General features: G+C 47.4%; 1 protein-coding gene and 1 non-coding gene across 2 annotated transcripts; one reads left to right on the top strand and one right to left on the bottom strand.

Annotated features, from left to right (window-relative positions):
* Window positions 1-8,072: 8,072 nt before the first annotated feature.
* On the bottom strand, window positions 8,073-25,049 carry LACTBL1 (lactamase beta like 1). Its single transcript, XM_058818909.1, is given in 7 exon segments — window positions 8,073-9,051; window positions 11,477-11,582; window positions 14,674-14,921; window positions 16,678-16,835; window positions 19,729-19,838; window positions 21,664-21,808; window positions 25,005-25,049. Coding segments are annotated over 7 exon segments (1,791 nt in total).
* TRNAN-GUU (transfer RNA asparagine (anticodon GUU)) lies at window positions 15,365-15,438 on the top strand. Its single transcript has one exon. It is a non-coding gene; the product is annotated as a tRNA-Asn (tRNA).
* Window positions 25,050-26,179: the final 1,130 nt, after the last annotated feature.

Here is a 26,179-nt window from a genome sequence, read left to right as displayed (position 1 = left end):
CTCCAGGGCCATCCTTGCAGATGGTCACAGTGTCACAGGAGCACCTCAGCACACAGTGACTCAATGCCATCACAGGAATTGTCTGATGTGCCCTGCCCTTGCGTGATTGGGACTGCTGATTGCACCCATGACTGTTTTGAGCATTTGTTTTCTGCACCAGGGAGCCCTGGGTGGCTTCCAGGACATGCAGCGTGGCCTGGCTTGCTTCCATCCTGCTCGTGTTCCAGACTATTGGAGCAGCAGATTAAATGCCAGCTGCACTTGGGCAGGAGCACTCCGTGGTGCCTGTGAATCTCCACTCTGGGCTCGGCTCAGATTCCTTCTCACCCCAGCTCCTCAGGGGCTTCTGCACTCCCTGAAGCTGCTCCTGCTCTGGGAGCCCTGAGCTCACACCCCACACGAGCTCCTGCTCTGTGCCAGCAGCAGCACAGCAGCACAGCTCCCAGGGCAGGGCATCACCCTGAGGACACCCAAACACCTCGCAGGAACCTCACTCACTCTTTGTTTCAGACATGAGTGGGGTGTCAGGACAGATGGGTGTTACCTGAGCTTCCTTCAAGCCCATGCAAGAACAGGATAAAGACAATAATCCTGATGCTGAAATCACTGACTCCTGGATTAATTAAACCTCCTCCATGTATAGGACAGGGGGAATGGCTCCCACTGCCAGAGGGCAGGGTTAGGGGGGACATTGGGAAGGGATTTCTGGCTGTGAGGGTGGGCAGGCCCTGGCCCAGGTGCCCAGAGCAGCTGTGGCTGCCCCATCTCTGGAAATGTCCAAGGCCAGGCTGGATGAGGCTGGGAGCAGCCTGGGACAGTGGGAGCTGTCCTGGCCATGGCAGGGGGTGACACTGGATGAGCTTTAAGGTCCTTTCCTGTGGGAACCCAGGACATCCCTCTGGCCGTCCTGAGAAGCCAAGACCCCTGCCAGGGGGCTCAGAGACCCTGGCACAGAGCCCAAAACACCTGTGGGTTTGATTATGACCCGTGGAGCAAGTTACCAACCTTATATGAAGATCAGCAAGCCACAACAGGTTAGGTAGAATAATAGGGGAATTATCATGGGGTGGAAAAGTAGATTTTGGGGTTTTGATATGGGGGTTCAGGGAGGAAGATGGAGGGAACTGGGCATGTCCAGCCTTTCTCCTTCTTCTTGGCCTCCATCTCCTGCTGTGATGTTGGCACTTACAGATTGGTTTAGAGTAGAAACTCACTGTCTAACATAGGTGATAGGTATTGGGAAGTAATTGTAAACATTGTACATGTAGTTTTTAGTATAAAGATGTAACACTGCCCCAGGGGAGGCAGAGTGCCTGGAACTGTCCTGATGGATGGACCTCGGCAGGGCAGGAGAAAGAATTTTATAGATAAGATGCAATAAACAACCTTGAGACCGAGAAATGTAGAGCCTTGACTCCTTCTTCAAGCACCAGGCTGGGAAAAGAGACTTTCTAACACATCTCAGGGTTACTCTGAGCAGCAGAGATCCCAACACTTTCCCACCAAAACTGTTCCTTGTGCTGAGATTCTCTAGATCAGTCAGTGTTGGCTGTGAACATCCAGAAAGGTTGCTATCCTGGGAGCCATCCCAAAATCTGTGCACATCCTTTTTAGGGACATCTCCCATTTTTGAATTTACCGTCATGGCAAACAGTGGCCATTAACACAATGAAGCCCAGCCCCTCCTGACTCCCACAAGTCAGTCAGGACATCTCAGCAGATACAGGACTTCATGTAGCATCACCTGGCACAAGGAAGGCTCAGACTGAGATCTGACATCTTCCAGCTTGGACAAGCAAAAGGGAAGTTGGACGCTCCTTTTATTTCCTCATCTCTTTATTTTTTCATCTTTGTTGCTCTCCAAAGCCCCTTGATTGGTGTTTTTCCCATCTCCCCCAGATAAACATTTGTAGACTTGAATGGTGTAATCCTCAAATGCTCTTCCCCTGTGTCCCACAGTGTGTCCCACCCTCCAGCCAGTGACTCCCATCAGCGTGTGAGGTGTTCCCAGACATATTTTGTGTCCCACTTTGTCCCAGATTTCCTGGCAGGCACCAGGGAACCTGCAGGGTGTTAAGTGATCAGAGGCTTTTCTGCACCCTCACAGGGAAGGGGCACTGAGGTGCAATGGCAGCTGAGGGGGTTCATCTCTTACAATAAACACAGTGTCAGCAGATTTCTGGGAGTGATGGGGCTGAACCCAAACCAACAGCAACTAAACACTCTGGCCAAGAGAACTGACACTGGAATGGTGAATATTTCCCCAGTTTTACCAGCTCCCCAGGAGGAGCTGTGGCAGCTTTCTTCCACAAGTTGTGGGAAACAGCCTATTTGTCACCCTGGAACTGACCTGCTCTTCTCAGCAGAGCTCATTTCTCCCAGTTTGGGGCCTGCAGGGCAAAATATTTTCCAATTGCTTGTTTGGGAGCACTTTGCTCCCATCTTTCAGATTTTTGATTTAACCAACTGCTTTTCTTACATCTTCATCAGTATATCTGATAATTAGCTGAAAGTGATTGGAAATTGTGGCTGGACATTTTTATGTTCGGCTCCCTCTTGTGCTCATTCCATCCTCCCGCTGACTCCTCTCTTCCCATGTTTTTCCACAACCTTTTGCCAGCAGGATGCTCTCACATCTCACCCACGGTGCTCAGGTGGAGCTGAAATTAAATGAAATGTGCCTGCCCATCCCTAGCAGAAATATCACTCCTTGGAGGAATAAATTGGGAACTAAACAGGAGCTCTGCCAGGCAGAGTTGGCACCAACCCACAATCCTGATAATTGGGTTTGCATGGGGAATGGCTGCCAGGGGAGGCTCAGCACCTGCCCAGAGCAGTTACAGACAGAGCACGAGTGGGAAGGAGGGGGAGAAGATTCTTACCCTGTGCTGTGGCACTGGGCAGCCCCTGGGCTGAAGCGAGCAGAGTGGCAATGATGGAGAAGTGTGAGAGACAGACACTCCAAGGATGCCAGAATCCCAGAATCAATTAAGTTGGAAAAGACTTTTGAGGTCATTGAGTCCAACCCATGACCTGACACCACCTTGTCACCCAGAGCATGGCACTGAGAGGGACTGTGTGACATCCCTGTGAGAGGGTGGCTCAGGTCACTTCAGACTTGCAAACTCCACCCAAATTCCTCCCAAGAAGTTTGGAGGAGCAGCAGGAATGTCCGGATGTGTATTTGTGGTAATCTTTGTGTCTTGGCTTGGAATGAATGCCCAGAGCCCTCAAAATGCCATGAAACCAGAAACCTTTGTGTGTGCAATGGGCAGCTCTGGGAGACTCCCAAGTGTCCATGGTAAATAATTAGACCCTTAATTACAGGTTGCCCACACCATCTCAGTGATAGCTTGTGACTATACTTCACCTATGCTGTATTCCCTCAATTCCTGTTTGTATCTGCAAAAGGGCCTGGAATCCTGCCCAGGGGAAAAAGATTTTTTTCCTTTCTGTTTTTATGTCTTTGAGTGTTTCTGGGCATGAAACATCAATTTACTTTTATTGTTTTTTCATAATTTTTTGTCAGCTTGGCTAGTGCTGGTGACTGTAATATAACTGCATTTCAGCTCTGCCTGTGCAATAATTCTACCTGGACCATTAAAACCAAGTTTGCTCATTAGCCATGAGGGGCTGGGGTGAGTGTACCAGAGCACTGCATGTTGAGGAAAAAGCACTTTTCAGGACAATGGGTGGATAATGTGGATAATGTGAATTTGGGTGATATAATGTGAATTTCTACTTCAGGCTCTGAGAGGAAATGAATGAAAGGTGAGGGCTCCATGGGCTGGAGGGACAGGGAGCTTGGAGCAGTGAGGGCTGGGGATAAGTGGGACACAACTGCAAAAGAGAATGGGAGCAAAGTCCTTATAAATGAGGTGTAGCTGCAAGACAGAATGGGAGCACAGCCATCCCTTAATGCATATCAGATATCAGAGTGACCCTCACCTGAGCTGATACTCCTGAAGGCAGAGTCCTTGCAAAGGGGAAGAAGTCATCGTAAGGAATGTCAGGTTAGAATGGGAGCACAAGCACCACCTTGTTTTGTTTTGAGCTGTTAATCTGTGACACTCATGTCTTCAGGGCAATGGTGGTGAGCAAGTTGAGAACTTGTCCTTACCTGAGAGAGGTTCTGGAAGAGTTTCCCTTCCAGCTGAAGAGATGCTCATGACAGACGGGCCTGGGTCCATCCCAGCCAGCTGGGGGCTGGGGATTTGTAGAGTGTGATTCATCAATTTATCCCAATTTTACCCTTTGACATGGAGGAATCCACTCTGCTGACTGGAGTCATTAAAACTCACTGAGAAAGGAGTTCAAAGGGTTTGAAGTTCTGAGATGTAGGTGTTTATATTTTGCCAGATTATTCTCATTCTTAGTGGTCCAGAGTCTTTTAACTTGTAGAGTAACTACAGTTTAAGGGACACTATAACAATATTATGTGGTTTCATTACTGCTCCTTAGGGCAGGATTTGGTCTCTTAAACCAATAAAGTGAATTTTGTTTTTGTCTGGTTTTGATGCTGGGAATGTTAATGAAGCATTTTCTATTTGTTTGGTTCCCTGATGAGTAATTCTGAGAACATTTTTAAGCCCCGTGTTTCTATAGGCTGTTGCAGACACATTGAATCACTTTTTAAAGCACAGATTCAGTGAAATGTGAGCAGATGGGCAGAGTTTGCATGTTTGTTGTACGGATTGTGGAGCCAGTCTCTGACATGGGTGAAATAACAGTGGGATATTTTTAAATTCAGCAGCAAGCATACACAAAACCTTAAACATTATTCATAGTGGTAACTTAGATTCTGTAAAAGTTCAAGTAAAATAAAAGGCAAATTCACATAGAGCTGTTAGAGCTGGTGTAAAACACCTGCTAATTGAGTCAGGTCACCCCTGTCATCCCCCTCCCTCCTGGTGACAGAGCAGGCTCTGCTCTTCTCAGGATGCTCCTTTGGCACCAAGTTACAAAAAGGACTGAGGATTGTGACTGGCTGCTCTCCATGACTGAGTGGACTACCCCAGAACTCCACCTTTTCCTGTCTGCCATGCACGGCCTCTCCCAAATCCTCTGTACAGACCTTTCAAGGTCCCTTTTCCCCTTCTGTGCCAGGGAAGGGTTCTCCTGCCCACACTGAGTCCTGTTCACCTTCCCAGGGTGAGCCAGGCTTTGGTGAGATAAGCTTTGCTGCAGCTCAGGAAATGGATTTGACTCAGGAGTGGTAAAGAATATGATTTGCTGTAAATGAGAATGAATTAGAGCCCCCAAAAGTTGGTGAACAGGTGTGAGAAAAAATTTCTTGGTGTCTGTGGTTCTGATGGAAAACTAAAACATCTCCAGCTTTCCAACACACAGATGGAGGTTGTCCAGTGTGGTGCTTCCTCCTGGCCAGTGAGTGACATGGGATATAAATCCTAATTTTTCTTGGGAGCTTTTGAGGCTAAACAATCACATCTTTTGTTTCAAAGCAAGAAGGACAGCCCCTCACTGGCTCATAGCCCTCACTCAAAAGAACCAGAATTAGACCACTCCAGGATCTTGCAATCAGACATCCCATCCCATGGGCTTGGCTGTGTCAGGAGTGTCATGGCAGTGATATTGTCCTCAGGAAATCAGCACCAAATGTGCCTGCACTCATCCTTCTGGACGTGACCACACAGGGCAGTGGCATTTCCACAGGATTTATTGCTGTTCCTATAGCCCAGACTAAATACTGGACACACGGTGTTGTACAAGGTATGGGATGTGATCTTCTACAAAGTCCAGAGGAAACCAACACAGCAGCAGCTCTGTAAGGCAAGGTTTGCATGGTTCCAGGTACTGATCAGGGAACTGAAATTATCTGAGAAAAGGCAGGAATTTCTGAGCCTTCATGGTCTCTATTCAAAACTGAAGCTGAAGAACAGCCCACAGAGTGAAAGCATTGAGAGAACCAGAGAGAAGGGATCAGAGAGGGATTTTTGTCTCATCCTCTCTGGGACATATCCACTTCCAAGAGTCTGTGTGGACCAGCAGCAACAGGATATTGCTCTGCAACAGGATACACCTCATACCAGAACACACACTTGGAAGGGTCTTTGATTGTGCAATTTCTATAAGACCTTGTGCAGTGCCTGTCACACTTCCCTCTGGATTTCCATGCTGTGCAGCCTCTGCCATGCCCTGCAGTTTGGATATTCACTTTAAGGTCAGAACTATCCTGCCCTGCTCCTCTGCTTGCTTTTATTTCAGCTCCACCCAGGGCTGAAACCACAATATTCCCTAATTTTGGAGCGGCATTGAGGAGCCAGGACTGTGAAGTTGTGATGATCCTGTCTGCCCTCGTGTCTGACATTGTCCTCATCACATTGAGGTGGTGTTGGCCATTCACAGCACAGAATCATTGATTTACTGAGGTTGGAACAGACCTTCAAGGTCATTGAGTCCAGCTGTTCCTCCAGCACTGCCAGGGCCACCACTAAACATCACCCCAGGTGCCACATTCACACATCTTTTGAACACCTCCAGAGGTGGTGGCTCTACCACTGCCCTGTTCCAATTCCAACACTCTGAGAAAAGCATTTCCAAATATTGAGCCTACACTTCTGTTGGTGCAACTTGAGGGTGCTTCCTCTTGTTCTGTCCCTGTTCCCTGGGAGCACAGCCTGACATCCCCAGCTGTCCCCTCCTGTCAGGAGCTGTGCAGAGCCACAAGGGCCCCCTGAGCCTCCTTTGCTCCAGGAGCTCCCTCAGCTGCTCCTGGTGTCCCAGGCCCTTCCCCAGCTCCGTTCCCTTCTCTGGACACACTCCAGCCCCTCAGGGTCTTTCCTGTCATGAAGAGCCCAGAACTGACCCCAGGATTTGAGGTGGGGCCTCACCAGTGCCCAGCACAGGGGACAATCACTGCCCTGGTCCTGTGGTCACACCATGGCTGGTAAGGGCCAGGAGCTGTTGGTTTTCCTGGCCACCTGGGCACGCCTGTGCTCATGTTCAGCCACTGTCAGCAGCACCTCCAGGGCCTTTTCCTCCTGGGCAGGAGTCCGGGCGCTCTGCCCACACCTGGAGCACTGCCTGGGGTTGGTGTGACCCATTTCCCTGTCCTGCCTGCCTTGGCATGGCGTGGGCACAGGAAGGGATAAGGAAATGCACCAGTGACTCTGCAGGTGCAGGGGCACTGTTGCCAAGGTGGTGCTCCGCAGGCTGGTGCACTTTCCCTCAGATCTTCACTCCCAGCTGCAGAAACCCAATGGGTACATTTGCAGCCAGACATCCTGCCCAAAACATACAGAAAAGTTCCTATGACTCCTGAAATTCCACACCATGCTCACACACTTTCCTGGTTACCGAGACCTTTACAGAGCTGAGTCCAGCTGCAACATCCCACCTTATGTTCCTGTGCCCCTTCACCCAGCAGTGAGCTTGAGCTCCTACACTGCTCCCACATCCTTTGAAGGACCAGCCAAGGAGCCGAGAGAGAACCACATTGCTCTGCACTTTTCAAACTTTATGATCCAGCCGAGAGAGAACCACATTGCTCTGCACTTTTCAAACTTTATGATCCAGGAGAGAAACAGACCCTCACTCCCCAGGGATCCCAAGCAGGGCCTGGTGTCAGTCTGGTGCCATTTTTTAGCACATAATGCTTTTGGCAAACCCACGTAAGGGATCTTGTTTGTGATAGACAGGCTCTTGAAAAGCCCTGGAAAAATATCCCACTGACAAAGAGACATTTTCTGAGAGACCCAGGGAATTCTCAGCCCTTTGATGATAGTACTTGATCACCACAGTAGTCATAAAACAGACAATATTAGAGTGGACACTTTAGTGCCTGGCTTTTTTTTATGGCATCCAAACACATCCATCCAGCACATTTCCACTTCTTTTTCCTGCAGGTGTGTCCAGGTGCCAGCTGGCTTGTTGTGCACTGCTGGGGCCAATGACAAGTAATTAAAGTAGTCTTAAAAGTGGGAAGGATTTGTTTGGCAAAAGAGTCATTTGCCTCCATTCTTCCCGTTTGAATGGCATCCACAATGCCACAGAGGCAGGAGAGTCTGGTAAGACACAGATTTGGAGCCAGCTCCCAGGAGTGGAGGGAGTGTTTAGCTGTAGAACACGGGCTTGCGCAGCACACGCACCACGTTGTAGGTGTTCAGCCCCGGGGCGTCAAAGCCAGGGGACAAACCCTTGCGGTCGAAGGGGTAGAAGTTAAAGAGCTGCCCATTCTGTGTCTCCAGTGAGATGGAGGCAGAGCCCAGGTGCAGAACACATGGGAACTCCTTGTCAAAAACGACTTGGAAAACGCGATCTTCCAAGTGGTGGAGCTTGATTGTCCGATACTTTTCAGGGATCAGCTCTTCCACGTGAGGCCCAAACTGCTGCATGAGGAGCACCCCCCCAATTCCAACCTTGATCTCATAGAAAGTCAGGTTGGAATAGGTGTAGTAGCCAACATAGGGGATTGGGTTTGGAGGAGGAACCAAGCTTTTGTCAGCCTCTCTGAATGCTGTTTCCATGGCAGGGATGAGATACTCGTATGTCTGAGTCACAATGTCCCCACCCTGCGGCCTGGGCCCTGCCATCAGCACAATGAAGCTGAGGCGGAGCTTGGGGATGAGAGAGAAGGTTGCTGAGTAACCATCGAGGTCCCCATCCTTCCTGATGACATCATATCCCAACTGCTCATTAATCTCCCAGGGCGTGCCTGTCTTGTTAGCAAAGTATTCCACGGAGCACTTGAGCAGCGGTGTCAGCATCGTCTTCACCGTGTCGGGCTCGAGCAGCCGGCGGTGGTAGGTGCCCAGGAAGACCATGGCCAGCTTGGCCAGGTCGGCAGCCGTGGAGTACATCTGGCCAGAGGGCCGGTACCAGCCCAGGTCGTAGAGCGGGGCTGGCTGCTGGCTGCCGTAGAAGCCCACGGCCATCTGGGAGCGGACGGGCGCCGTGATGTCAAACCCTGTGTCCTCCATGCCCAGGCGCTCCAGGATGTTCTCCGAGATCCAGCGCTGGTACTGCCCTTCGGCCGCGTGCTCAGCCAGCACGTGAGCCATCAGGGAGAAGGCCAGGTTGCTGTAGTGGCATCTGGAAGGAAGGGGAATATATTGGGATCAGCTGTTCATCAATGATATGCAAAATCAGTGGCTGGGTCTCTCTTCTTTAGGGAAAAATTCACATTTTATGGAATGGCAGATGAAGGGGAGACAGAGAAATATCACTGGCCAAGGGCTATGTACAAATCATGAATGGGACAGGATTGCTGGGAATGTGCCTTGAGCTGTTTTATTTTCCAGCATCACTCTCATTACATGGTTATGACAATGGGAAGATGCCATCAGCTCACATCCCAAGCAGCAGACCAAGAACTTAATGTTACAACTTACTTTATAAGTTTTTTGACCAATCACACAAAGCAAAAGCACATTGACAGTAGTTCTATCCAACCACTATAAGCACATGTACCTGTGGTTAAAACAATGCTTGCTTATTTTGAATACGATACCTGCTTGTAAACCTTAAAACACAATGCACAGAGCTCCATTATTAAGCTTAAAACTTCCAAATATCTTGCTAGATATATTTTTTTCTGCAGTTTAGGCAGTTATTCTAGACAAGTGTTAATACACAGACCGTTGTTCTATTTGTCCTTAGTTTTCTACTTTGTACATAATTTTTCTTCTGACCTATCTCATGGCTCTGCTTGGCTCTGATCACAGCTCTGCTGTTTCTGAAGCCAGCCTTTTGCAGCTTTCCCAAACCCTCTGATTTTATGGATTCCCACAAGAAAAGCTGCATGTTGTTGCCATGATTTGTTGTTAAATCAAGAAAGAGAAATGTTTTACGGGAACATCAGCAGAGCTGTTTAACCCTGATGTACAGAGAGAGCTGGAGATGGAAAAGAAAAAACTCCTCTATATTTGCATAACCTGACTTGCTGTTTATAATTGTTCACCATCCATTATTTTTAAGAGCAGCGTGGGGAGTTCCAGGTGCTCACCTTAAAGGTCTCAAAATCCTGGGTAAACCTCTTTGGGGATTTGCCATGGGATAATCACTTAGATACCTAAGCTACCTTAAGATGGTAAAAGCACTTAAAGAGCACTTAAAAGCCCACAAAGCAGCATCCAGCAATGTGGAATCATTAAAGAAACTTGAGTACGCCAGTCTTTAATAACCATCAAGTGATTTATGTTTTCAGAATTGAATGAAGTTTAATGGCATGAAAACATGAAGGGGCATTTTTTTAAAAATACATTTTCAAAAGTCATTAAATTTTCAACCCTGTTGGTTTTTTTAATTGTGTGAAGCCACACATCTCATTGAGACTTATTTAGATCATAAATTTGGTACCACTTCAACCTTTTCCAGCCCATTTAGTTGAATAAAAGCATGGTAAGCATGGTGAGCATATGTTTTTTTACCCTTAGAACAATCACATTCTGTATTTAAAACCTTGTATCTGAAATGGAGCTGGATTTCAACATAGAAAAATATGTTAAAACATCTGTATCAGTGAATGTGAACTTCCTTTGGGAAGAATGATCTGTTAGCTGGGAAGCACAACCAGGAAAAAGGAGAGAGAGAGAAAACTACCAACATATCAATTAAATATAAGGTATTGAGAGACTGTGAGGGGATGTCCTTATTTATCTTCATGGGGATCATAAAATAAAGATACCAATGGAGATAAGTTACAATAAAGATAAAAATACCAAAGAAGACGATGGTATTAAAATCCTAAAATCCTTTAAGGAATATCTATTGTAGCCTCCTACATGATGTGGGACAGAACTAGCATAAGTGAGTGGCAGATCCTCAGCCATCCTGGGTAAATTATTTCAGGCTGTAATTAATTACCAAACAATTTTGCAGTCTTAGAAAGTTTCTTCCCAGTTAGTCTGAATCTTTTCCCTAATCTGCTGTCTACTGGATCCTATTGAAGGCTGTGGGGAAGTGTCCAAGGCCAGGTTGGACAGGGCTTGAAGCAACCTGGGATAGTGGAAGGTGTACCTGCCCATGGCAGAGGGCTGGAAAAAAATGATCTTTAAGGTCCCTTCCCACCCAAATCAGTCTGGGATTCTATGAATCCATGATATTTTTGAGTGTTTGCAACCCACGTAACAGACTTTTAACAAGATACAGGAATCGAAACAAGCATTCAGAGACCTTTTTGATAATTTAGAGACACACAACTCACCACAGACATGATTTTAACCGAAACCTGTGATGATTTAAACTGTTTAAATTAAAGTACTTTTCCACTTTTGAAAACCTGTATCATTTAAGGCTCATAAAGTGAACTACAGCAGTTTAATTTGGCTCATCTGGGCTTAAAACACCAAACCCAACGCTGACACCTCCAACAGTCTTTTTTCCAGGCATGTGGGGAGGTGGCTGAAGCTCCCTTTGGAAATAGCTGCCTTTATCCACCAGCCATGGAGGCTGGGGATGGGGCTGAGGGTGGAGAACCCTGATCCAGACCAAAAGCTCCTAAAGGAATGTGTCTGACCTGGTTCCTGGGTCAGCCACCAGGACGTCGTCTTTGAGCAGCGCGAGGGCGTCCTGAGTGCTGCCCTTCCAGAGCAGGCTGGTGGATCGCAGCCTCCGGGGCAGACCTGGGCCACACAAAGAGAGAAATCATGGAAATGATGCCTCTGGGGAGCACAGAACAAAGGCAAGGTTCAATGGCAAAATGGAAGCACCAGTGGTGGACACGAGAGCTCTGGAAACACGGCAAGGAGCTGCTCCTGCTGGGCTGCAGGACATGGCATCAAGGACATGGCATCAAGGACATGGCATCAAGTCATGGGCTCCTGACTCTGCCTTGCATAGGTCCAACCCCAACATCAACTCTGGGCTGCTGCATCTCAGTGAAAATGCCTTGACGAATGATGGAAATTTTCCTGGATCCCCAAGTGTGGTTTGGAAGAGAGGGGCAAATGGGGTGTTGGGAAATCCCTGTATTTCCACGTGTCTGCATTCCCTGGACTACAAATGCGTGTAACAGCTCCTTTTAACAGGATTTCATTCTTTACACTTCACCACAGAGGGCCTAACATCTCTGCACAACTCCAGGCTTGGTTTAAAGTATTTTTATCTTTCTCCTCATCTTTAGCAACATTTATTCAGGGTTTCTGAATATAGAAAAAACCAAGGTAACCACTTTTAATTATTCAGGGTTTCTAAATGCATAAAATATCAAGTTCTTTTTGCTTTTGTCTCTGAACACAGATTCCCTAAAATTTTTGTTCTGTACTTTTTTAATCCCCAGCTTCTCTGCACAGGATCTATGGCTTGCCTAGGCTGGAACTTGGATCACTTTTGGAATGGAATCCTTGCTGCCATTTGCAATGGGCTTCAACGTGGATGTTTGGGAGGAAATTGGGAAATGTATGTTTTTGACAGAAAAATGACTCACAATAGTGTGCTCAGTGACCATGTCTTACTCATGGATTCAGTAAGGTTGGAAAAACCCTCCAGGATCATGGAATCCAACCATTAAACCAGCACTGTCCTCTCCACCACTAACCCATGTCCCCAAGTGCCACTTCTCACATTTTTTTAATGCCATCCACAATGGTGACTCCACTACTTCCCTGAGCAATCTTTGCCAATGCTTTACAATCCTTCCTCTGAAAATTTGTTTCCTAATATGTGATCTAAGCATCCCTTGGTGTAACTTGAGGCCTTTTCCTCTTGTCCTGCATCCTGGCAAGGCTGAATGAAGCCCCATTCTTTTTTGGCAGCAACACTTATTTTTCTCAGCTGGCCTGAACTTGGCATTTGAGCTGGAGTGAGAGCACTGTTCTGCCCCCTGCTCTGGGGTCATTTTTGCAGCTGCACGACCAGATAAGAGATGCACTGACACCTTCCAGTGGACAATGGGCTCCTTCATTATGTACTTGCCCCAGCAGCAGCAAAGAAAATGTTGGAGCAGTGGGAGAGTTCACCAGCTCTGTGACAGCAGTGCAGTGTCTCCTTGAGGTTCATTGGAAATGATAAACCAGAGCATAAAATAATCCAGTCATTGATTTCTACCTCATGGGCTGCTAATTGAAGTGACAAGCACGTTGTTAATAATTTACAATCACATCCCATCCTGTCATTCGTGTGGACTGGAAAATCACAGTCTTAACAAGCTGGAGCTTCCCTCCAGCAATGGGCCCATCGAGTGCTGAGGAGAAAAACCTTTGGAGTTACTTCTGTAATATGCAATGGAGAGACCAGATAATGAGGATCTATTATATATCAGTTTCACTGGAAGAATTTAGATGAAACCCACTTTACAATGTGTCATGCAGTGGCTTTGATGCCAGTGCTAAGCAGAACTTATTCCTTTTTGGGGTTTGACACACAGCAAACGGAAAGTGGAACCAGAACATTCCTTTGATTTGCAGTTGGGATTTTGAAACTGTACACCTCCTTCTGCTGAATTGTCAGGGTCCAAGGGTTGGTGTGTCCTCTGGGGGTGCTCTGGGAAATTTGGGCCACATTGTAAAACCCAAAAATACACAGGAGCATAAAAGGAGCTGAGCAGGGGCACAAATCTAACACAGTGATGGAAGCAATGGAAGGGCTGCACAGTACAAGCAATTATGCCACGACCAGGTACTCTCTTGACTTATGCTCCTTACAACATTTCTGGGATGCATGTCACACCTCTCTGGGTGACAGGAGCAGTCAGAGCAGCTTCAGGTGCTCAGGATAGTCAGAGAGGACCAGGCAAAATTGGTGCCCCTGAAGACAACATCAGGCTGGATGGAGCCACACCTTGTCTGCAGGGAGAGGGGCTGGGCAGGGATGTGGCCACTGGCCACTTTGGGTTGTTTATCTGCTTCTTTCCAGGTTTCAGTATCATTCCATTTTGGGGAGCCCTCTTTTTCATACTGGCTTTTTTCAGATGATGCTGTACCCCATCCTGAGGTCCTGCAAGTTGCAGCCATGCTATTTTGATTTTAGGTCCTAATTTTAGGGCATTTATTCCAATCAGGAAAAATGCAGGTGTTACAGAAATTGACCAAAATACCACACGTGATATCAGCACAGTCTCTTTGGCCATTACGTTTTGTAATCCCTCAGTCAAGTATTAGCAGCTTTGTTTCAGAGAAAGGGTAAAGTTCTTAGTTCTGTGAGCTCCTTCTCCCTTGATGTATGAGTTCCCCAATTCTAAAGGTAGCAGCAGATTAACACTTCTCTGACAGCAAATGCCAAGCTATAAATAGTTCAGGAATCCCGGATCAGGAACCACACTGACAGCTAAATTTAGCTCAGCAATGAAGGTCTTTCTATTCAAAGCAAAGAGATTTGACCCTCAACTCTACATCTCAGAAAAATGGGAGTGCTCAGGTCTGTAGTACAAAATACTGTTGTGCAATTGGAACCTGATTTCAGGTCATGGTAGTGAGGAGAAAGGAATCTGTGTTCACCTGAAAGGAATCTGTGTTCACCTTGCAGAGGAAAAAGCCTCCTCATCTCAGCCCTTTCCTGGCAGGTGCCCTGGACAGGAGTTCCCTTGGAGCACTCCATGACGCTGCTGACACCCTGCTTCCCAGAGCCCTGCCTGATCCCTGGGAAATGCACAGAGCAGGGTCCAGACTGAGAAACAGCCTCCCAGCAGCTCCTTTTTATTCCTGGAATATGGTCTGCTCTCTCTGAGGTGTCTTTCCAGGGCAGAGAGGCCCAGGGACACGGAGGGAGCTGCCTCACCTGAGAGCTGGCTGGCCATTCTGCGCAGGGTGACCAGAGATGGCTTCAGGGGCACCGAGCCTTTTTCCAGAAACACCAGGCCATCTGCTGTGTATCTCTGCTCTGAGTCCTTGAGCCTCCCCAGAGGGTTCTTGATAACAAAGTTCTGGGCATAACGCTCCAAGGGGTCATCAAGGGATGTGACTTTTCCTTCCTCCCACATCTTGTACAACATAATGGTGGGGAAGATCTTGGAGACACTGGCAATTCTGTTAGGGAAGAAACATTTGGAGAAATTTAGCATTGAGAAGCCTGTGAATCAAGAGGAAAGAAGAGATCACAGTGATTTTATGTGTTACACCTTTGTTCATTCTAGAGGGAATGGCTAAAACACAGGTAGGAAGTTTGAATTAATATCCTTAAATGTGAATCTCTATAGACCGCAACATAACCTCTGAATGTCGCCAGCAGCGCAGTGGGCTGCTGATCTCTTTCTATTCACTTGGCATTCATAAAATGACATAAATTGTAAATTACTGGTTAGTAAATACCATAAACACTCTCACACAGTTTACTGGAATTTTAATGTTAAAATCACAGGATCATTTAGGTTGGAAAAGACCTTTCAGATCACTAAGCTGGACCATTTACCCAGCACTACCAAACTGTCCCTAAATGCCAGATTCCCACAATTTTTGGGTCCATCCAGGCTGTCCCTGTGGCGCAATCGGTCAGCGCGTTCGGCTGTTAACCGAAAGGTTGGTGGTTCGAGCCCACCCAGGGACGTGGTCCTGGCTCCTGCCCTGTGCCAGGGGGTTGGAACCAGATGCTGAGTGTCCCTTCCAACCCAAATCATTCAATGGTTTCGGAGGAAAAATAGTGCAAGGTCATTTTTCCATTATACGGGTGGGGCAGAAACAGATAGTCACAGCTGCTGAAATGGTCCAAAATTGTTAATTCTGAGGACAAAATTTTCTACTCAGAGTGCAGCCCATGTTTCTTAGATAACACAGTAACAATTCAGTGAAAATGGATCTTTAGAGGAAGAAAGCATTTCCTTCATCTTGGTTTTTGGTTTTTAGCACACATAAAGAGCTTTATTCCGTCTTAACCTAAAAAATAATGGCCAATATGAATTTGACTTCACTGGAACAATAAATAAACTTATGGGTCTGCTTTATGTGCTCTGCAGATATTAATCCCAAACATCAGTTTTTCCTTAATCAACATTTAATCTTATTTTTTTGAATCCTGTGGCAGTCTCCTGTCTGCTCTCCAAATCTGTGCCAGCTCTTGGTCTTCAGGTTTGTGCCCTGGACATGAAGCCATTCCCATGTAAGGAACCGTACGTTTTCAGGTTCTTAAGGGTCTTTGCTATTCTATTTTAAAATATTGTCATAATTAAATGAAAAAAAAAAATAAATAAATCCAAAGTAACTCAGTAAGCCACCAGCATATAACAGTCTGGGAATTCACTTTGTTCCACAAAGTTTCAGCATAAGCCACCAGAGTTTCCTGCATGGACCTGCAGTTTGTGATGGTGTCTCTATTGCAGGTACCTGTCACCATCACATTTTCTGGAAAAATCCCCTTGCCCAGGATTCTTCTCCTGGGAAGCTGAAAAGCCTCAGAGAAAAAGGAAAACAATATTATCTCATTTGCTTCTCCTGTGTTTTGCTGCTTTGGAATGTGGTTGGAGATTGTTTATCCAATGGGTGATTGTTTAGTTGGTTTCTGCTGTGAATTATTTTGACTCTTTGGCCAATTACGGTTAAGCTGTGTCAGACTCTGGAGAGAGAGTCACGAGTTTCATTATTATCTTTTAGCCTTCTGTAAGTATCCTTTCTGTATTCTTTAGTGTAGTTTAGTTTAGTATTCTTTTATATAATATAGTATCATAAAAAAATAATAAATTAGCCTTCTGAGAACATGGAGTCAGGTGCATCATTCCTCCCTGCCCAGAGGTAGCAGCTCTCCGTAGGTGTGTTCCCTTTCCTGGCTCTCACTCTGTGCCAGGAGCCTCACCTGTAGATGGTGTACTCGTTGGGCGCCCCCGAGGCAGGGTCGGAGGCGTTCCTCTTGCCAAAGTTGCCCGTCCAGAGCACGGTGTCGTTGTAGATGGCGATGGCCGACATGGCCGGGAGCCCCGAGTTGTGCATCTTCTGCCGCAGCATCTGGTCCACCTGGGGAGAGAGGGAAACCATGAGCTCCCAGAACAAGTCTTACAATGCATCCACTCTGTACCAAGAAATAGAAGGCCAAGAAATAGAAATCTACCACCCTCATCACTCCCAAGCATTCGAGAGTCGTCCTATGAATGGTGTTCTGGAAAAAAAGGTATTTTAACTGTTTATCTATTTCTTCTAGAATTGCTTCTGTTGAATTATCCTGTGTCCTTTTTCAGTCTACATATCCACTGTGTAGATGAATGTGGTGCTTATGCTTGTAATATTTATGATTAAAACCAAATATAAACATGTAATAATTGCAATTTCTTATTTTTAAATTTGTATTCTACACATCTGTTATTTGCACTGGTATTTTAGGGTCAAAGATGTATGAGAAAAAGGTTTTTCAGATATCCCATGACACTTCCCATGCCATGAAACACTCTGGAGCTTGGGCTCTTATTTTTTCTCTTTCATTCATGAATGGGACAGAACTGCTGGGATACGTTCCTTGAGCTTTATTTGCAGCATCAGCCTCATCACATGGCTGAGACAATACGAAGATGACAAAGCTCACATACAGCCAGCAACAACCAAAGATTTCTTTGTCATAGAACATTTAAAAAACTTTCTAGCCAATAGCATATTGCTAAAGCTTACAGACAATTGTTTTAGCCAATTACTAGAAGTACACATACACCTACTTCACAAAATGCTTGCTTGTCTTCTTTCTATTAACAATACACAATACTACATTACTAAGCTTAAAACCTTCCTCTGTCTTGCTAAACATATTTTCCTACAGTCTTGAGGTCTATCTTAACCAAACCTGAGATTCAAGCTATTGTTTAATGTCCTTGCTTGCTATACAATTTCAACTTTTTCTACTTTCAGACTTTACAGCTACAACTTAACTCCAAGTTTTCTGTTCTTTCTATTTCTAAAGCCTACTTTTCCCAATTTCTAGAAACTTTCTTTTCTTTTACTATTTCCCACGGGCTTCTGTTTAAACCACAACCTGAGAAACAGCTCTGAGCAGCTGAAGGGCTGTGATTGCTCCTGGCTCCCTGTTGTGTCAGGGCCATGCAGAACTCTTCACTGAGCTGCACAGAACTCCTCATCAGCTCTGCACCCACCCCCTGCAAGCAGAACGCATCAATCTTGCCCTTTTGGGACTTTTTCAAAGCTATGTCATCATCTTGCACATATCGTTTGCATTTGCAGGCACACATTTTGTTTTGCACACCATGGTTAAGACATAAGAAATGCACTTCCAGACCCAGAATTTGAGGCAAGAAAAGCCAAACTGATTCATGTCCTCGGGATCTCTTCACTGAATGGCCAGGGGAAGTGCACTGAGAGCAGCAAGTGGAAACATCCAGCTTGTGTCCAGCCCTTCTGTCAGCGTCCTTTGCCCTCCCTCCCCATGGACCAGTGGCCTATCTGGTACATCTGTAGATGTGTTCATCTGGTGCCCCAGCACCTCCTGAGAAGGTTCTGCTCTCATGGAGACCATGAAAAGGGACTTTGGACAAGGGATGGAGTGCCAGGGCAAGGGGGAACGGCTTCCCACAGCCAGAGGGCAGGGTTAGATGGGATATTGGGAAGGAATTCCTGGCTGTGAGGGTGGGCAGGCCCTGGCACAGGGTGCCCCATGATCCCTGGAAGTGCTCAAGGCCAGGCTGGATGGGACTGGGAGCAGCCTGGGGCAGTGGAAGGTGTCCCTGCCATGGCAGGGGTGGCACTGGGTGAGCTTTGAGGTCTCTTCCAACCCATGTCAGTCTAAGATTCATGTCAACAATCATGGTCCTCTTTTTCTCAGAGTCTGACCTTTAGACCTGCCTGGACCTGCAGGCAGGCAGAGACTTCATAAAAGTGGATATGAAGTGATGGGAATTGAAATTCAGTGTGGATAAAGCCAGGTGTGTGCAGGGAAACTGCCCAAACCTGGTCCTGAGCTCTCAGCAGCAGGACCTCAGGGCTGTGGTGGATGTTCCTATGGAAACATTTGCTCAGTGCCTTAAGGCAAACAAAAAGGCAAATAAGATAGGAGGGATTATTAGAGAAGTAACATAAAATACAACAAAAACCTTTTTTTTTTTCACTTTGTAAATCCCTGATTCACTTGCACATTGAATATTGTTTACAGTGCTGATTGCCCTCTACTTGTGAGAAGGAGACAAGTGAGAGAGCACGTGAGAGGGGCTAAAAATAGGGAATGTCCTGTCAAAGCATGATTATTCCTATGGTCCAGACAATCAGAGCAGTATTTCCTCAGAGCTCATGGAGCCTGCCAGAAGTTCAGGCAGTGCTAAAATGTCAGATCCATCTCATACTGAAAATATCATGACAGTGTATCACACTCTCTTCCAGACAGATGCAGACCTTCTTCCCCTTCCCCTTCCCCTTCTCCTTCTCCTTCCCCTTCCCCTTCCCCTTCCCCTTCCCCTTCCCCTTCCCCTTCTCCTTCCTCCTTCCTTTCCCCTCCACTCCCTTCCCTGGAATTATGTATAAGCATCTTTTTAATTTTTAAACAGAGCTGTGGGGAAAGCCAGAAAAGAAAGAAAATTTGATCCTGGCTGATGAATTGGAACCAGAGAGCAGCTGAGCCAGGTACTTTCAAAGACATGAGGGCTGCCTAATAGTAGACCAGATGCAAAGAGCCATTATTTTTTGCAGGTGGAAGCTCACCATACCTTCTGATGGACAATGATGATGTTTGTCCATCCCAGCTCACCCTCTGGGCAAGAGAACTGCTCCCTGAAGGAGCTCACACCCATCTCTAGGTTTGCATGTTCTCCCTTCCTCAATTCCCCACCTCCTTCCCCAGGATGGCAAAATCCCCCATCTCCCCTGCAGAAGAGCAGCCCAGAGCTGTGTGTCCCTCTGCTCCCTCCTCCCCACAGACCTTCTCCAGTGCTTCCTTCAGGATGGGGAGGGGGTGCTCCAGTGGCACTGGCTCAGGGTAGCGGGGACACATCTGCACAGCTTCTGACCTCACCTCCATCACGGATGGATCTGGAAAACAGTTCAGGGTGACACGGGTGACCTCAGCAGACACAAGGGCAAGCTTGAACCTCACCCAGCAGCCCCCATGAGCTTTCTTGCTTGCATTGTTTAAGGGATATTTCTGCATAGAGAAAGGACATTGCTGAATTATTTCTGTCTGACATAAACATGGCTGGCAGGGGCACTGTGCCCTGTTATTGCTTATTTCAACATGGGATGGACACAGGATGTGCTTCAACTAACTCTGCAACAGTAAAGAACTGGGGCTGCAGGAGTGCCTGGCAGTGGGTTTAGCCCCCTGGAACGGCCTGCCCATGTCTAAAGGGAAGTGTGAGCTGGGGTTCAGGACAGCAGTGGCAAAGAGTCATCCCTGTATGATAACCTCAGAAATGGGGCCGGGAGTGACCTGTGAGAGCCACCTGAAATCCAGCACTACAACACTTGGTAGGCCCCACATCCACTTCATTGTCTCCTGAATCAGCTGCATCCTCCATATCCCACAGACAGCTTAAATTTTTGTGGCCAGCAAAATTTTTGTGGCCAGCAAAGGTCTTTAAACTTTGAGAGAGATGGGAACTCCCTTACTTGGAGGCACTATTTTCCCAGCTGATTCCAAGGTGTTCATAAATACAGCTACCCTGCTCTGACAGCTGGGACAAAATGCCATCTTCTTGCTTACCATGTGAACATGAAGCATCAGAAACTGGGATTAGGAGAGAAATGGAAATCTTGGAGATGGACAGGCATGGATACGCACAGCCTACAGGCAGTCAGGTACTCTGAGACAAAAATGTGTGGTTTGAAACCTTCTCAACCCTTGGTCTCTGAAATACTTCTAGCACCTTCATCGTGGATTTTATGACACCTTTCAGCTACTTAAAACTCTGATCCATTGACACTGTGTATATTTAATCCTTGTGCATGCAGTGCCTTGAGTGGATCAGTTGAGTTTCCTATAATCAACAGAGGAGGCCATGGAGATGCTCCATGGGCCGAACCCCCTCTGGAGCCAGGCTGGGAGAGTTGGGGGTGTTCTCCTAGAGAGAGAAGGCTCCAGGGAGACTTTAGAGCCCCTCCCAGGCCCTAAAGATGCTCCAGGAGAGGGACCTGGGACAAGGGATGGAGTGACAGGACAAGGTGGAATGGCTTCCCACTGCCAGAGGGCAGGGATGGATGGGATATTGGGAAGGAATTCCTGGCTGTGAGGGGGGATGCTGAGGCCCTGGCACAGGGTGCGCAGAGAAGCTGTGGCTGCCCCTGGATGTGTCCAAGGCCAGGCTGGATGGGGTTTAGAGCAACCTGGGGCAGTGGAAGGTGTCCCTGCCATGGCAGAGGTGGAACAGAATGGGCTTTAAGGTCTGTCCAGCACAAATCTTTCTATGATTCTGTGATTCCATGAATTCTCGTGTGAACCAGGAAGCTTAAACCAGGGCAAAGATTTGGGGAATAGGAAAGCAGCAAACCCTGAAGCTGAAGCAGATAGTAAGGTATTAAAAAAACCTGTTTCTAAACTGGAGTAACTAACTGGAGTAACTAACTGGAGTAACAACAGGAAAAATAAAAGATAAAGAATCTAAAAAGAGGCATAAAATGCCTCTCTAGCACTTCAACAGCCCATCCTATCCAAACCTAGGCCAGGAGTGATGGAGCTTCTTTGGACAGCAGCAGAGTGATGTGGTGCCTCCATTGACCCAGCCTTCACCTCGTCTGTGGCCTTGCCTTATTGCCCTCTGGGGAAATCTCTGTTTGGGGAAGTGCTCTTTGGGAAGAAAGCTTTCATTAGTCTTCCACATCTCTGTGGCACACCATGACCAAGGCTAAACCCCCTACTCACTGGGCTCCACCTTGGGGAGGCTGTACTGCCACAGGAAGCAGCCGGTCATGGCCACAGACAGCAGGAGGAGGAACACGACCAAGACATGGATCCACTTCAGCTCCATGGCAGTGAGCTTGAGGAAGCTCCGGCTGCAGGGTGCCTGCTGGAATGGAAAAGGAATGGGCTAGGAGAGAGAAAACACCTGCTGTGTCACCTGGGAGAGAGGCCCCTGTGCTGGAGAACAAAGCTGCTGCAGGGACAGGACTCACCTGGTCTGGTGGAACTGTCCCTGCCCATGGCAGGGGGTGGAATGGGACGAGCTTTAAGGTCTCTTCAACTCAAACCATTCTGGATAATTTTGGTAACATTGCTGAGCCAGGGCAGGGCAGACCAGCTCCTGTTGGGGTAACTGGAACCAGGAATTACTTCCTGGCTTTCAGTGAGCTCTGTGAGCTCTGTGAGCCATTAACTCTCTTCCCCTTGCTGGTTCTTGTGGAACACCAACTACTCCTTCTGCCTTCTCCCCTCCCTGCAGGTGAAGCTCATCATCCCAGCCTGGCAGGAGTCTCAGTTACAGCTCTCACTTCCTCCCTTCTCAATCACCATGACTTATTCCTGGATACCTTTCCAGCCCCTTTTTTCCAGAGTCCAGCATCTGTTCATGGCAGTCACCAGCCAGACCATCTGAGCAGATCCAGCTTTTCTAGATGAATGATGGAATTTTTCACTCTGTGTTGCCCTTACCCTTCTCTGTTGTGTCTGTAAATCCCATTCTATCACGTACCATCTGTAAGCTTGGCATTTACAGATGCCATGTTTTGGAAAACTGCCTGATATTTGAGTGTGTGCAGCTCTCACAACACTGGAGACCATCCAGGTTGGTGAGAGAACCAGATCAATGTTGAAGAAAAACAAGGAACAGATGACAAATGAGGAGGTGCCTGAGCCTGAGCTGTGCTCCTTCACTGCCTGCAGGAGGTCAGGAGGGTGCTTTTGAAAGTTTGGCAATTAATGTTATAAAACATATGGCCTGCCATTTGCATCCAATATGCTCCACATTCCTATGCTGTTTCAGGTTGTCTGGACTCACTTGTAGGATAGACAGATTGAAATATTCCCTTTAGATTCCCACACACCCCCCCTGTTTTGGAGATACAGGATAGCTCATGCAAAAGCTTCTGCAAACCAACTGAGCCTTGTCACTCACAGCCAGGGAATCTGCAGAGCCTCTCCCAGGCTCGCACATGGTTCTGTGGATCCAGCTGGGTTTTCCAGCCTTCACTGGAACTCTGAGTTGCAGTTCCACTTTCTGCATAACAACAGAAATATATCATAATTTTTTCCTGAAAACCTTCAGCCTGGTCAGGCATTCCTATGGGAATTTCTGAAAGCAGTTTATGTTAGGTTCTTCCATAACATAATTAAAATTCAAGGATGGCTTAAGACTGTGCAGATGCCTGCCGACCCAGTCACACCTGAGCCTGCCTGAGTACTCCACATCCCTATTCCAGCCTGTGACTTGTTTCTAAATAGGGGAATTCCATTCTGACACCAATCCCATTCTTGTTTGGATATAACAACCTCCTTCAGAGCCTTAGCAGGCAGGTGATTCCATCACCCAAGGAAAAGCCTGTGCTGAGATCTCTTTAATCCCCTCACATTGTGGCTCAGTGTGTGTTCCAGGATGTCACCCAGAGCTGTTTTCCTGCAGCAAGGAGTGGGACAGAGCCCTCTGCTCATGGGTGACTACCCTGGATTTAGTTCCATCTTAATAACATTGATTCCTCCACAAATTTTCAGTTCCTCTGACCATTTTCCTACCTCTTTCCTTGCTTCACTGAGAAGCCCTGCTTCCTGAGTGCCAAAGAACAAGGTGAGAAGACTATTTTCCGTCTATATTCCTCATCTCATGGACTCCAGACTCCCTGGGCCACTAACTGAGGACACAAAGATACCAACTTTGAGCTCATCTTTTAGTCAAACTTATCCTTCTGTTCAAACTCCCCTTTACTTCATGTGGATCATGAGTGCCCTGAAAGGAATTTTTCCTTCTCTGCCCTGTGATCTGGTGGGAAAGCAAAAAAACCCAGGCAATACCAGGATTAGAGATATGGATTTCCCTTATTGATGGGACATCAGATACCCGAATGTGTGAGGAATATTCCTCCACGCAAACTACTTTTCCAGGGAAAATACCTCTTATTCCCAACACCTGGGAAACTGATGGATAGATCCCCCATAAACCCTCCTCACAATTCCCACTCCAGGACCTGTCTGGTCTCTCCTTCCTCTCGTTTTCCCCTGACTCTGTGTCTCTGTGACTGTCACAGCTCACAGCACAGACACAGCAAGGCAGGGGGAGGGGGACACCGAGCACTTAAACACATGCAAATGAATGCAAACACTTGCAGGAATGAGCACACACAGCTTCCCATGGGGACAGCCTAGCAGCAGGATACATTTTTTCCCCCGAGCTTTTCAAAATTAGGATGGGGAGAAAAACTGGGGATTCCCATTGGACCACCCAGGTCACAGTCCTGCCCCACCAGGGTTGCTGGGCCAAGGCACAGCTCAGCAGGGATTAGGGAGAGCCAGAAACCCCCCCAGCCCCTCACGTACCACCTCCAGGAGCTGCCTCAGTCCCAAAGGCTGCTGTCCTTCCTCCAGGCGTGTGGGCACTTGAGCAGCCCCATCCTGGGCAGCCTCAGCCCGGGCAGGGGGCAGCAGGAGCCCCGGGCATCTCCCAAAGGCAGCTCTGCCTCAGGGGCAGGCACTGCTCTGGCACCGGCTGGAGCAGCCCCCTTTCTCTCCCCACGGGTCCTGCTCCGGGTTTATCTTCCCAGGAGTCCTGCTCTTGCTTTCCCCATCCATTTGGCCCATCCAGGCCCTCCAGAGAGTGCTGCTGATCTCCCCTGGGAAAGGAGCTTAAGTGACAGGGACAGCATGGCATTTGCACAGGAAAGTGCCTGAGAGATTGGATGTTAATTCTTCTTAATGCTTCTGTGCCATGTGTGTGAATCACAGCTGAAACCAGGAGGGCTTCACCATCTATTTATAGCAGCTTCATCTCCTCCTGACATCTGAACAGGAGGCGATTAAGCAGCAGAAGGCCGGTCCCGGAGTGCCTCCAGCCAGCCTGGGGAGCTGCTCACGGGGAGGGGACACGGAGAGCTAAGCCGGGAGCTCAGGCACTCTCTGGGCTTAATTCTGAACAGCCTCCTGGAGTTCTCCCACAGTGACACACAAGGGAGTCATTCCCAGCTCCCAGGCCCACAGAACAGAGATGGAGCTGAGATTTCTCCCGCCTTCTCTGCCAGGCACTCTGAAGGATAGTGGGAGGTGCATGAGGGCATCCTTACCCGCAGCTGTAACCCCTCCATGGCTGCTCAGGAGGCTCTTCTCATCCCCTGTGCTGCTGGTCCCCACAAATAAAGGGTTTATAAACCTCTGCGATGGAGAGAACACAGTTGGTGCAGGAAAAAAGCAGTCAGAGCAAAGAGGTAACAAAGCCCAGCTCAGGTAAGAAGAGCTGCAGGGACAAGACTGGCTTTGGGGTCATGGGGGACATCGGGGGACATGGGGGTTGGAATGAGGTGGTCCTAGGTGGTCCTAAAGGTCCTTTCCAACCCAAACCATTCTATGAGATAAAACACAGTAGCCACAAAAGTCCTCAGCAGAACCTTCCCTCTCTCTGCCTCTGGTCTGGCAGCATCTTGTGTTTAGCCCTAAGCTCTGGGACTCCCATTTCTCTCAACCATCCTTGCCTCCAAACACAAGAAACTGAGGCTTTGAGACCTTCAGGTCTGACACATTTTCACTGTGGCTCCTCCACAGGGTCCTTCCAGCCAGCCCCCCTGCAAGGCTCCTTTGCCCTGTTCCCTCTACACAGCCAACAACACCCCCTTACCCTTGGGAATCCCACCCACAGCATGACACGATTGGAAGTGCCAGGAAAATAGCACCACCACCATCTTTCCCAAAAAATCTGCCATAAAATCTCCATCATCCATCTACCTGGCAGCAGCAATTCAATCCCCAACCCCCCAAAAAGAGCTCTTACCAGCCTTGCTGCTACCTCCGGCTTCCAGCTGAGGAATTGGGGGCTGTCCTGCAGCTGCAGATGTTAAGAGCATCTGAAGCACTAATCCAGCTGCCAGCCTCTCTGAGTACAGATTAATGGGCCAGGCCTCACCCCTCCACAAGCAGCACAGCATCTGTCCAGCCATGCAGCCAGAGGGAGGATTGCTGGTGATTTCCTGGCTCCAGTGGTACTGCAGAGTGGAAAATGGGGAGCTGTGGTATGTGGGTATGAACTGGAAATGTTGATAATAGACTGCTATTATATGAATATAATATTATATTATTATCATCATAATATATATTAATAATATAATAAATATATAACATCTTAAAATATTATATAATATATCATATTACATAATATATATTATGTCATGTCATATATCATATAATAATATCATATCAATATATTATATTATATTATATTATATTATATTATATTATACATAAAGTA

Source organism: Ammospiza caudacuta, chromosome 22 (genome assembly GCF_027887145.1).
Source record: "Ammospiza caudacuta isolate bAmmCau1 chromosome 22, bAmmCau1.pri, whole genome shotgun sequence".
Lineage (NCBI taxonomy): Eukaryota > Metazoa > Chordata > Aves > Passeriformes > Passerellidae > Ammospiza > Ammospiza caudacuta.
This window is presented reverse-complemented; position numbering and strand designations above follow the sequence as displayed.